The 13,976-nt window shown below is 47.6% G+C and overlaps 1 protein-coding gene across 7 annotated transcripts in view; it reads right to left on the reverse strand.

The window, feature by feature from the left end:
- Window positions 1–13,976, reverse strand: part of St3gal3 (ST3 beta-galactoside alpha-2,3-sialyltransferase 3) — a 194,693-nt gene that overhangs the window by 81,218 nt on the left and 99,499 nt on the right. For all 7 annotated transcript variants that reach the window (XM_055618409.1, XM_055618410.1, XM_055618408.1 and 4 more), the window contains one exon: window positions 12,224–12,266. In XM_055618409.1, the coding sequence (XP_055474384.1) occupies window positions 12,224–12,266 (43 nt within the window). The remainder of the gene's footprint in view (window positions 1–12,223; window positions 12,267–13,976) is intronic.

The raw sequence follows: 13,976 nt of genomic DNA on the forward strand, positions 1-13,976 counted from the left end.
TGCTCATCCGGAAGACCCAGATCTGTTTCCTAGCGTCCACACGGAGGCTCACAACCACCTGCAATTCCAGTACCAGGGGATCCAACAAGCTCTTCTGACCAGTTCAGGCACCATGCAGGAAGACAGTGCACATACGTACATTTGCAAGCAAGCACTCACATACTTAAATAAACTTGAGGAAGACCACCTCACAGCAACACACATGCATTACGGAGTTGAGCACAGAACTTTAAAAATAAAACGAAGGCTCTTACAGACCAATCTGCTTGATGGGGGCCCTCAGTGGGTGTGCCCACCCCTATGCCTGAGGTGCTCTGGAGGAACTGCTTCAGAAGTACAACGCTTAGTGCTTCCATGTTGGATCCTGTCCTCAAGAAGCTTGTAGCCCAGAGGCAAGAGGGTAAGTTAAAAACAAAACAAAATAAAAAACTTTAGGGATGAGCACAAGCAGAGTCACGCGCAGGGTGTGGGAAGTGAGGCGCTCATCATAGGGTAGAAGGGTGTTCTTAGCAGGGGACACAATATAGATAAAGAGAGAGAGCCAGAGAGAGAGAGCCAGCCCCCACTGAATGCTGGGGAAACTGCCAACACACCAACACTGACAGGGTGACACCTGTGAGGACGGACCGTGCTTCTGCTGCTGGGAGCATTCTGTACGGGAGGGCTCGCAAGCAGAGAACGCATACGTCAGTCACGCAGAGTAACCAGCAGGCCTGCGTGAAGGGCAACTACTGGTTACCAAGAGGAAGGAAACTCTACTGCAGCTATTTGGAGAAGCAAACCAATGGATGGTGAAGGAACGCAACGAGCAACCATTGGGCGATACCAGGGGTTTGGGTTTGAGTTCCTTGGTTTACATTACTGTTGAGTCTTCAGTCACTTCTGTGTGACTGGTAGATAACGTCATCATTTTATGAATAATAAAATACAGGAGGAGGAAGAGGACGATGGGAATGTAAGGCTGTGGCGATATGGAGTTTCCTCACTATATCCCGACTCTTTCTCTTTGGGATGGTAATGTATATCGCCCCACATGATTATTAAGGATTAATGCACTTTTTTTTATGAATGATTTGAGATTTTCGGAAAAGCTACACCAATAACATGGAGTTCGTACCATCCCCCCATTTCCCCATTATTAATGTCTTGTATTAATATGGTGCATCTGTTGTAATTGGTGAATCATGATCAATAATTTTTCTTAAAGCCCACGGTTCCTTAGAATTCACTTTTTGTGTTATAAAGGTTCCGAGTCTGTGGCTCTCAACAGTCCTAACGCTATGACACTTAATACAGTTCCTCATGTTGTGGTGACACCAAACCATTAAACTATCTCATTGTTACTTCATGACAGTAAACTTGCTAGTGTTGTCAACTGTCATGTAAATGTTTGATAGGCAGGACATCTGATATGTGACCCCCCCCCCCGCCCCAAGGGGGCCGTGACCCACAGGTTGAGAACCGCTGTTCTGTGGGTTTTGGCAAATACAGACTTGGCCATCAGTTTCCTCTTCTCCCTTCCTCCATCTACGGTCACCAGGTCCTTTTTAGCGCCCACGGTCTGGCCTTGTCTGGAATGTCACATGACTAGTGTGCAGACTTTGAGCCTGGCTTCCTCACCCAGACCCTCCATGCTTCTATGAGGATTGATGGCCCCTCTCTTTTTCATGCTGAAAGACACTCCGATGTCTGGATGTGCCAGTTGTTCATCTTGCTATGGTTTGTCACGATGATGGGTATTCTCCTATGAATACTCATGAGCAGTTTTCAACTCCCTTGGGTAACTACCCTGGGGGATGGTGGCCAGTGCATCTGTTTGGGCCATATTCGGCTTTAGGAAGTCCTGCCAAACACTGCCAACATGGCTAGAAACGTTCTGCATCCCACTAGCAGTAAGGGAGAATTCCTGTCCCACCTCCTTGCCAGCACTGAAGATTGTCAGGGTTTGGCTTGTTCGCTTGTTTATTTATTTATTTATTTGTTTGTTTGTTTATTTATTTATTTATAATTTTAGTTGCTATAATGGGTGTGTGATAAGACTCTCCTTGTTTAATTTTTACTTCACCAAAGATAGAAAATGTGAGTTCCTTTTTGTACATATACTTCATATACTTCTTTGATATCTGTATGTTTTTTGTTTTGTTTGAATGTGTGCGTGTTCACAGTTGTGCAGATGCACAGGTCCCTGTGGATGCCAGAGAGGATGGCAGAGTCCAGGAACTGGAGTTATGGGCAGTTGTAAGGTGCCTGATGTGGGGGGCTGGAGAGCACTGGCTGTCCTTCCAAAGGTCCTGAGTTCAATTCTCAGCCAGTATGTGGTGGCTCACGACCATCTATAATGAGATGTGGTGCCCTCTTCTGGCGTGCAGGCACACATGCAGGCAGAGCACTGTATACATAATAAGTAAGTAAATCTTCAGAAAAGTTCCTGATGTGAGTGCTAGGAGCCAGTCTGCTCCTCTTTGAGAGCAGCAAATGCTCTTAACTGCTGGGCCAGCTCTCCAGGCACATCTGTGCAGTATCTGTTCTGATCTTTTGCCCATTTTTTGTTGTTGTTTGTTTGTTTTGAGACAGGGTTTCTCTGTGTAGCCTTGGCTGTCCTAGACTTGCTTTTAGACCAGGCTGGCCTCCAACTCACTAGATCCGCCTGCCTCTGCCTCCCTGAGTGCTAGAATTACAGGTGTGTGCCACCACGCCTTGCTCTCTGTTTGGTTTTGAAAATGGTGTTTTTTTTTTACTGTTGACTTTTATGAGCTCTTTGTACATTTTGAGCGCAAGTCCTTTTTCCTGGTTAGTCTGTACACTGATAGGCTTGAGGCTATCTCTCCAAGGTTCTGACCCTGGCATGTAATAGAATAACACAGAATAGCCTGGGAACTGTTTACAGGAGTCTCCAAGCCTGACTAACTACAGCAGTAGCTCTGAGTGGTCAGACCCTAGGCGTGAATCGTTGCACACAGACATGGCTTATGTGTAAGGACACTTATTCCTGGTGACAGTCACCTGGGGAAGTGGTGGGTTTCCCAGAAAGGAAGGAGAATCTTAGGCAGCTGCCCTCAGTTTGACAGCCTGTTAGACTTACCTGGGAAGATTTCAAATTCCCACTGCCCAGGCTATACTCCTGAACAGCAAATCCCAAATCTCCAGGGGTGGGAGGCGGACATCTGTAATGTCTTTTGATCCCCAGGTGATTCCAGTTGTCAGCCAAGACCAAGAACCACTGTGCAAAGAGAGATCCCCAGGAGCCGCAAAGTGGAAGTTTCACCCTTTGGGCGTTGGCCACACAAGCATTGAGATGCCTCTGGACAGTGGGCTGACACACTGGCAGCTATGAAGCAGGGAGCCTAGCCAAGTCCCGAACCTGCGGCCCTGACGTAAAAGCAGAGTAGCCTGCACTTGGGAGCTGCTGTCCAGAAAAGATACTGCATTTCCCCTGCATGACGTCACTCATGTGTAGCCACTAGAATGAGAGCAGAATGGTTTACCATAGGCTGGGAGAGCAAGGGATAAGAGCAAGGGTGAAGGAGGATGAGGAAAGATGGACTGAAGGGTACACGACCATGGCCGGACAGGAAAGTGAGTTCCGGTGTTCTATTACACAGCGGGCCATCAGAGTTAACAGTGCGGTATCGTGAACTTTGAAATAGCTGGAAGAGAGGGTTTTCAATGTTCTTGTCACAAAAAAATAATAAGTCTTTGAGATGATGGCTGGCCTAGGTGAGCTGGTGAACACATGGGTAAAAATGAGCAGAAGCACTCCTGCATGGAAGAACCCCTCTGGACTTTACAGAGGCCTTCAATTTTCCATCGATTTTAAGACTTGTAATTTTAAAAACAACTATGTATTTTATAAGCCAGGTTACAATTTTGTGTTTTTCGAATTCTCAGGGTTCATTTCTCGGCTGCCACCTTTCATCTTTAGTTCCACGCTTTTGGCTTTGCTTAGAAGAACCAGGAGAAAACCATCCTAACTTCCCTCCCCTCAATTTTTAAAGGACTAAGAAAGATGCTACGCTCTTTGAGGTCAACATAACTGTGGCAGCAGGTCATGAAGCCAAGAGTCCTTCTAGAAGAGACAAAATTCAAGATCAGGCAGGAGCCATGTCATTAAAAAAAAAAATATATATATATATATCTGTACTTCCTAAAAAATAGTGGCAGCTCTTACTGGATTTCTTCATAAAGGCTGGCAGCGCGACCCACTTCGCTCTGTTTAGCAAACATTTGCTGAATCGTCCTCTGTGGGCCACAAACCCTGTATTGGGCACTGTGGATACCCCTGGGAACGGTGCCCATTCCTGCCAAGTTGACAGTTCCTCACACTTAGTGTGATACTCTCCCAGGTAGCTCCGGCTGTCAACGTAACGCATGAACCCGAGGAGGCAAGCCAACAGGCGGTGTTCCTCCTGCTCTCCGCTCCAGTCCCTGCCCTGACGCCCCCCGGTGACAGAGTGTGCCCGGGAAGTGTGTGAGCAAACGAACCTTTACCACTCCAAGTTGCTTCTGGTCAGTGTTTGGCCACAGCAACAGAAGAGCAAACTAGAAGAGAAACTAATAGTATAAATTAGAAGGAGTAAGTAAGGAAGTGAAGTGAAGTAAGACAAGTGGAGCTGGGCAGAGGAGGGTCAGATTCGGGTCTGAGCAGATGTCATTCTCTGTCTATGACTAAATTGCTTGCTCTCCCCACCCCTGTCATTTTCTCATTTATTAAAAGCATTTAAACATCATCTCTTTCATACGGTTAACTGCCGGTTTGTTCATTCATGCATCAAATACATATTGAGCAATAACTAAGCTGGGTGCTAGGAAACAGCAGTGGAGGAAACATGAAGGCCCTGTGCTGAGGTCTCGGGTGGAGGCAGACAATGAACAAGTAGGCAAAATGGATGGAGCATCTGACAGAGACGAGCACTCCAGAGAGAAGGATGTGCTGAAGAGGACCGGGAAATTGGGCTTTCCGGAACAGGGCTATAAACCCAGATACTCAGGAGGCAGATGTAGGGTGACTCCAAGTTTAAAACCCAGTGAGTGAGACAGTGTCTCCATATGAAAAGTCAAACAGGGGCTGGGGTCATAACCAATCCGTACAGCACTTGGTCAGCATGAGGTAAAGACCTACAGTCAGTTCCCAGGACTGTCAGGGAGAAAGGGGGCGTTCAGAACATGTCAGCAGGGGCCAAGAGTGGGCAAATGGGCAAAGAGGCAATCGGCCTCTGCTGCTACCAAAGGAATGCACACATGCCAATGTGCCAGTGTGAGGCGTGTGGCGCCTGGGGTATTTCAGATGCCCAAGTACAGAACCTAGTGTGGAATAATAAACCCGAGGGAAGCAGTAAGAAACAAGGATCTACCCTAGACCCCCGAGAGCCTCCAAACACCCGAGTCCAAGAGAAGCAAGCTGACACTAGACGGTCCTGGTCACAGGCGCCAGACCACAAGATTTACCTGGCTTTTTCTGTTTTGTTTGTTTTGGAGACAGGGCTTCTCTGTGTAGCCTTGGCTGTCCTGGAACTTGCTCTGTAGGCCAGGCTGGCCTCGAACTCAGAGAGCCATCTGCCTCTCCTTCTGAGTACTGAGATTAAAGGCTGCGTTACCACCGCCCAATTCTACCTTGCTTCTTTTTGACAGGATCACTTTTGCTTTCATGTGGAGGTCTAGGCTATGGTTTGCCTTAAATGTTCCTTAAAGATCATGTGTTGGAGGCCTGCTCCCGGTGATGGCACTTGAGGTGGGGCCTAGGGGAAGGATATCAGGTCCACGGGGGCATGGCCTTGAAGGGGATGCTGGGATCATAGCCCCTTCCCTTTTGCTGTTGAGTTGCTACAAAGTGGTACCTCTATTTCACTATGCATAGGGCTGACATGAGGTTCTACCTCATCACAGGCCCAGAAGGGCATGGCCATGCAACCTCTGAAGCCATGAGCAAGAACAAACCTTTCCTCTCTTCAAGTTCTCCCGAAAGTGGACTAGCATGGTGCATGCTGGGAGGCAAGCATTAAGAGCAGAGAGCAGCTGGGGGAGCAGTCAGGGTTCGGGGATAGCTATCTGGACAAGGATGGTCCAGAGGCAGGGGCATGCTGGATCTGAGATGCTCTATGTAAGGGGAAGCCAGCTAGGTTTGGCTGATGTTTCTGTTTCAGAGTCAAAGCAGTGATGCTTGGGCTTTTCACTCAAGCAACTGGAGGATGGAGCTGCTTTTTTTCTGAAATAAGATTCTGGGAGGTAGGGCTATGAAGATGGAGCTTGGTTCTAGATACATGAACTGTGAGAAGCCTGAAAAGCAGCCGGTCCTGGATGAATGACTCGGGTGTGGGCAAAGGGACTGGGCTCGGTATAAACTTGGGAGTCATCAGCATGTGGATGACACACGAAGCCAGGAGACGGATAAAGTGAGCCGGATGAGGTCATCTCAGTGATTGTTCTGAGGAAGAGGTAGCATAAAATATGCAGCATGGCACTGGGCATAAAACGCTTCCCCTTGCAAACCATAAGGCAGAACTTGGCAAGGCTGCTTTAGAACCAGGAACTGCCTCCAGCCTCCCCAGTCCCGTTTTGTTCCTATGCTTTTTGTTTGTTTGTTTCTTGTTGTTGTTGCTGCTGCTGCTGCTGAGATAGATCTAACTCTGTAGCTCTGGCTGGCTTTGAACACGTGACCCCTCTGTCTTGGCCATCCGAGTAGCTGGGAAGACAGGCGTACGATGCCACACTCCGCTTCCTCCGGCAGCGCTTTGGACTGGCCTGGTTTTCATGGGGTTCTCGGGGCTAAAAAAAAATCACTGGTTTGGGACTTCATTCATACCTCTGCTTTTGCATGGAATTATCATGAAATCAGGCTGAGCATTTAAGTCCCTATGTACCTGCACACTATGAAACACCACACCACAAAGAACACCTCCCCAAACCCAGCTAAGAGGTAAAACCCGAATTTAATCAACTCAATCCCCAGAAGGCTCATGGGAGCTCAGGAACCACACATATTAGCAGGGGGACCTGGTTCTTCCAAGGCATCTGGATGGCTGCTCTCCCTGGACTAGCGGGAGGCACCTTCTTGACTGATGGTGTCACACTCCCGAGACTGAGATTTCCTTAGGGTGCCCTGTGGGACTCTCTGCCTGGGGACTGGGACGAGGTCTCTCCGTCACCTCCTTCAGTTTTTGCTGAGGCATCACTTTTCCAGGGAGTCCTGCTGGCATCTCCCACTGACAAAGGCAGCGTCCTCCACGGCACCCCCTTGCTGTACTGTTTTCCTCCTGAGCATACAGTACCCCACAGGGATGGGAACTCATTTACATCATTTTTAGAATATTTTATTTTTATTATTTATGTGTGTGAGTGCCCAAGGAGGCCAGAAGAGGGTGACTGGTCCCATGACTGGAGTTACGCCCGGCTATGAGCCGCTGACCTTGGGTGCTAAGAACTGGACTCATTGCCTCTGCAAGGGCAAGTGCTGTTAACCACTGAGTCACTTTTCCAGCCCCAACAGCTTAGTCTTCATTGTACAATGACTTATCAAGATCTCTGTTGAATGAAAGAGGCATGCTTACCCCCCTGCTGTCCAGGGCATGTTTATCTTTGAGCTCTTCCCAACTCTTGACTTTGGAGCAAGCTCCAAAGCATTTCAGACAACCTACAGCCTCCTACGGGGCCAGACTTGAACTCGTGAAGCAGGCTGTGGCTATGAGCACTAAGGCCCGAATGGCCAGCCCTGAGGGTGGGTGGGATCAGTTATTGGGCAACCTTGTAGCCAACAGCACCCGCCACCTTGCTGGCCTCACATCTTCCTTATTCTTTTTTACTCCCTCCACGATATCTGCGGTAGCTTTCTCATCTTCAACTCAGGGCGCTCTGAATTTTTTTTAACCTTTTTCACCTTGCTCCTAGGGTTCCACTGTATTCCTCCAGGCCTTCACTCCTCTGTATCTGCAAATTCCTAAGTGAATGTTCTTTTTACCTTCTGTTCTCAGAGTAACTTAGGTCTCCTCTGCAAATACCACGTCTGTCGCCTTCTGTGAAGGGTTTTTTTTTTTCTCTCTATACCACACACCTGGAGACGCCTGGCATGGCCCTCATACTCCTCCATCCGTCCTACCCATCAGTATACATACCAGCCTTATTTTAAACACAAAACATGCATTGCTCATCTACCCAGCAATACCACTCTTATGCTCACTCTCACACAGACATACATGCAAGCAAAATACCAATGCACATAAAGCAAATAAATAAATAAATATGTTTTTTAAAAGACCCCAATAAAGAGACAGGGTAGGGCTAGATCTCATTCTTGGGTCAGAACTCTTGTGGGGACCTGATTAGAGCTAGTGAGATGTAGACCTAGGCATGGACATTTAAAACCCACGCCCGATTCCAGAGCCTCTCTTTAGTTGTATTTTAAAACTTTTAGTTCATCGCTCTTTACGTACTTGTTGTGTGTAGGTATGGGAACTTGAGAGGTCAGAGGACAACCTGCAGGAGTCAGTTCTCTCTTTCCATCATGTGGTTCCTGGGGATCAAACTAGGCTCAGCAAGCTTGGTAGCAAGTGCCTGTAACTACTTAGCCATCTTGTCAGCCCTGCTTTTGTTTTCTCGGTTTTTCCTTGTAGCCCAGGCTGGCCTGGAAGGGATTATAGGTATGTGCCAACATGCCTGGCATTCACAATTTATGTTTTTAGCTACCAAAAAGTATTGATTTTCTGCATGCTAACCTTCGCATGGAGGTTCAGGTTCAATGACAGACTGGTCCTCTTTCAAGGGGTAAGACAGAGAGTGACTGAGCAGGACACCCAACATCTCCCTCTGCTCTCCAAACATGGCACATACAGGCACGGTGGGTGGGCAGGTGAGCAGGCAGGAGAGCAGACAGGAGAGAGGGAGGGAGGGTGGAGAGGAGAAAAGGAAGGAAGGAATGGAGAGAAGGAAAGTCCCCTAAACCTTTACAGTTTTGCTGCCTGGCTTTTCTTCCAGCTGACTGGCAGTCTTCGCTCGTCTCTGCAGCTAACCCCCTCCATTAGGATGTAAAGTCTGGCTACTGTAGTTTTCAGTTCTAGAAGCTCACTCATTATGTTTATTTTTAAAGTTTATTCGTTAAGGAGGTCGTGGTAGGTGAGCGTGTGTGCAATGGCCTGAGTGTGGGAGTTAAAGGAGAGCTTGCGGGAAGTGACGATCCTTGTTCCACGTGGGCTCCAGGGACTGAACTCAGGCCGGCAGGCTCAGCAGCAAGCACCCTTACTGGCTGAGCCATTTTGCCAGCCCACTTTATTTATTTATTTATTTTTTAAATCTAGGGTCCTGTTGCGCAGTTCTTAATTCTATGTACGGACTTCAACCTTGTGTGGTACATAGAACTGTTTTATAACTGTTTCAACGTGAGAAATCTCGGCCCCTTCTCTCCCTCCCGTCACCGGCTGTTTCCCATGGTCCTTACTGATGGTGGCTTGTCACCCCGTTGCGCGTCACTCTTTACTGTAAACTCCTCATTTCCTCGAACAGGTACTTGCCAGAGGCTCACATCCTTTTCTAGAGAGGGCCCATGCTTGCTCTTGCCAGGTCCTTGGGAACATTTGCCAAAGCGGGGGTGGGGTGGGGGTGGGAATCTTACACGTGGGCTTGGGGATTCCTAGCTTACCTAGTGATACGCTGGTGACAAAAGGCAAGCGCTTTAGTCTCGACAACTTTTTAGCCTAATCCGCTCAGAGCTAGGGTAAGCTCCCTTTAATCCTGGCCTGGGGGCTCAGGGTTAGTTCTAGTTTATTCTTACACAGAGTCCTCTGCAGATAGAGTTTAACATGGAGAGGACCAAAAAGTGGCAAATATGGAGAAGGTAATAGACCCAGAGGCTACCATGGGAAGCTCTAAAATTTAACCAGAGACTTTGAAGAGTAAGGAGTGTGGAAAGTAGAGATGGTATAGAAGCAATATTTAAAGAGAAAACAGCTGACACTTTTCAGAACATATACATTCTTATACTCAAGAAGCTAAATTAACCTGAATTAAGATAAACACAAAGAAATCCTTCCATTTGTACATTTACAATAGATTATACAATGCTTTCTTTTATTCTCCATAAACAACAATGAATGTAAGTGAATAGTCTATATTAAAAAAGCTTGAATGGGCTGTTTAAAGTCACATAACACTAAGAGACAGAGGCAGAACTCAGGCCCAGTTCCGATCCATGCTGTGTCCCTCCTCTACAGCAGACACAGAATACCACACAACCACAAAAGGCTCTGTCAGGAGCTAGACATGTCAGCTAACATGGCTGAGGAACGGCCCATACAGCCAAATCCTTAACCTAGAAGCCTCTCCCTGAATACATCTGTGTTTCCCTCAGAAGAAAGCAGTGGACTGGAAAAGCCTGTGCAGCAAAAGACAGGAAGGTTCTAGCTTCCCCCTCGCAACATGAGTTAAATACAGGACCAAGTCAGTTCCTGGGCCAACGTCCAAGTCCCCACAGACGATTCATGGAACCGGCATGGTACGCAGCAGCAAGATACATGGTGATCTATTCCACGCTGCTCAACTGTCAAGATAGCAGTGGAGTGTCCTCCTCTTCACTGTGAAGACTGCTTAAACACTGTGGTTAGTCTGTCTGCGGTAGCATCCCCTTTGTTCATCCATACGATCTGACTTGGTAATTACTGTCTCCTTTCTGGTCTGGTGGCATTTCACTTGCTTATGGCTTATACATGATGTGTTTTGTTTTGTTTTTCTCTTCATGGCACTAAATGGGGACATTTCTAAGAAGGATGCCTGCGACTCTTTAGCACAATCAAGCCTCATTCCCCAGATGTTAATATGGGCCTAGCATCTCTCTGCCTGCCTTGTAAAAAGAGGCCAGGCCATTCTTCCCTGGCAGCTGCCTCCAAGATGTATAAAAGCTGGGACAGCTACAGTGCCTGAACCCACAGCTTGAGGCCCCAGAGCCAAGACTCAAGATTCCAGGAAAAGGGGCCAGCTGCCAGGCAATTCCATGGAAAGCCTCACAGCTCCTGGTGTGCTGATTTAACCTAGGTGTGACTATCGACATCTGAAGCAGCTACGTATAAGACCTTTTGCAAAAGAGCAAGGAAAGAAACACAATTCTGATCTTCCATGACGTTTGTCTCACTTAGGGGCACAGGAACACAAAGGATAGCTAACGACAGAAGAGGCTAAGATTAACCATATGAGTGGTCTTGTATAGAGCATGAACAAACAGAACAGACAGAGATCCAACTCATGGTCTGATGGTCAAATGGGTTTGTGTTCATCTACCCATCCACTCATCTGCCTATCCACCCATCTACCTATCTACCCATCTACCAATCCCCTGCCCCCATCCACCTACCCATCCATCCATCTATTCAAGCATTCAGGGGTTGTTGAACATCTAACAAACCTATACCTATGCTGTTTAGGTACCAGAGAGACCAGGAAAGCATGTTGGAGAACTGGATATGCAGTGCTCAAAAGTCCCTTAATTTAAGTCAATTAAATCCTTATAACAACTTGTAAAGAGTATATACTGTCTTCATCTTACAGAGGAAGTGGGCTCAGAGTAGCTCAGGAGCTTGCTCAAGATCACAAGTTCACTAAGTGGCAATCTGGGATTTGAACCAAGTTTTGCCTGGCTCTGAGTCTATGCCCTTAATAAATTAATAACCATCACTCATTTAATTATAGGACAGCCAGACAACTGGCAAGCAACAGGGCTACGAAATTCAAAGGAAGCATGGAAGAGACAATTTGGTGTACAGAGTAATTGATCCTGGGGTTTTCCAAACGGTCCAGCAAGAAGAGGCAATGCTGGGTACGGGTCACAAACCTTCGTGGATCAGACAGAAATGTCTGCCTGTGGGGGGAGAGTCAGGAGCTCAAAGGGCAGAAGTTGGAGACTTGAGCCCACGACCGCCTGTCTGAGGGGAGGGCACCTTTGACAGTTTCTCCATCACCCCCACTCTGTTGGAAAAGCTGTTCTGGTGTCCCCCAGTCCCTCAAGCTCCTGCAGTGGCCTTCTGTAATGAGTCTCCTGTGCCAGCCTAACATAAGGCCTCAGTTTATACCCACCACCCCATCCGGCCCAGGCCCCTGGAGACAGTAACATGCTTGAGGATTCTGCTTACAACCTGAGGACAGAAGCCCCAGGGAATCCCCCCAGAACTAGAGGGCTGACCCTTCCAAGACAGACCCCAGCTCTCACAGATGTCTGTGCGGAGCTACAGCGTGCTCCCACTCTACTTACAGTTTAGAGTCCAGCTTCAGCAGAAAGCCCAGCCGATCATACTCTGAAAAGGAAAAGCAGAGCATGTCACGGAAGTCAAGCCACCTCTGCCACTGTGGGGTGCACTCCCAGACCTACACCACCCGGGCCGGCAGTGCCTGGGAACGAATATGGAATACAGGTGCTTCACACAACAGAAGCAAACACATAGGCCGTAACTAAATTCAAGTTACCAAACATCTACTGAACATTTATTTTGTCCAAGGGCCAGGTTCAGAAGATTTCCAGGACTTCTAGGCCATCCAGTCTGTTGATATTGAATTGCTCTCTGGATTAAACTTGGCGATTTGAAACGGAAATGTGGCAAATCAGAGACTGGACTCTGAAGAAGGACACTGGAAACCAGCTCACGTTCCTCGAAGCTCTGAGCACATGGAATCTGTTCGATGAGCTGGTCTCCTAGCCAGTGGCAGCTGTCAGCTCACACAGCCCAAGGTTATCTCAGGGCGTGTCATTTGGGGGTTGTCTCAATCAGAATGGCCTGTGGGCAGGTCCATGAAGCACTTTCCTAATTATTAATTAGGAAATAATTACATATGATAATTATTGATATATGAGGGTCCAGTCTGCTGTGGGTGGTTCCACACCTGGCAGGTGTGTCTGCGCTGTAAAAAAGAAAGCTAACTGAGCAAGCCAGGAGGAGCAAGTCAGAAAGACGTGTGTGTGTGTGTGTATGTGTATGTGTGTGTGTGTGTGTGTGTGTGTGTGTGTGTGTGTGTGTGTTGTACATGACTATGAGGGATATGCAGGCTACAGGGGCCAGAAGAGGACATCCAGTATTTTATTCTATCACCCCCACACCTACCTTATTCCCTTGAGTCAAGGTCTCTTACTAAACCTGGAACTAGGCTGCTGCCCAGCAAGTGCCAGCAATCCCCCTGTCTCTGCTCCCACAGTGCTGGGGTTCCAGGCAAGCACACCTAACTTTCTATGTGAGTGGTGGGGGTTTGAACTCAGACCTTATGCCTTCCCAGCCTATCTTCAGAGACATAAACTTTAGAACATTCTCTTCAGTTCTTAGGAATTGAGCCCTGTTGAGTTACTGTGTCATCTGGTAATGTTTTTAAGCTGAGAATGTTGTTGTTTAGGAACAACTCATCGCTCTATAAAGAAGGGTGGTAGACTGAACAAACAGAATCTATAGATTTTGTACACAAGCCGAAACATGCCAACGGCAGGATTCGACCAGCAGGGTAACTGTAAGCAAACTGCCTTAGACTGACAGCTGATGAGCGGGACCGATATTCATTGGCTGCTCTTACCAAGATCGCTTGGCCACAACAAGCATAAGCAAAAATAAATTAATGTGAAAAGAAATTTTCAGTCAAGCTTTTAACACGACGAATTCCTTTTTCTTAAATTTGTGTGTGCACAAACCTGTCTATGTCTGTGTGGTTGTGTGTCTGAATGAGCACATATGTGCAGATGGCTGAGGAGGGCAGGAGAGGGCATTAGATCCTCTGGAGCTGTAGTTACGGGTGGTTGTGAGCCCCCCAGTGTGGGTGCTGAGAACTGAGCACAGGTCCTCTGCAAAAGCAGCACACACTCTTCACCCCGGAGACAACCGTCCAGTCCCTCACGTGATGAATCTCACACCTAAAGGGAGTGCTCAAGACCCTCCTCACATTAAACACAGGAGAGCCAGCTGTCAGAGGTAAGAGACAGTTTGAAAAACTCCTTTGAGAACTGTCGTGAACCGCACATCTCTGGAAAG

This window comes from Psammomys obesus, unplaced genomic scaffold (genome assembly GCF_907164565.1).
Source record: "Psammomys obesus unplaced genomic scaffold, mPsaObe1.curated_primary_1811, whole genome shotgun sequence".
Lineage (NCBI taxonomy): Eukaryota > Metazoa > Chordata > Mammalia > Rodentia > Muridae > Psammomys > Psammomys obesus.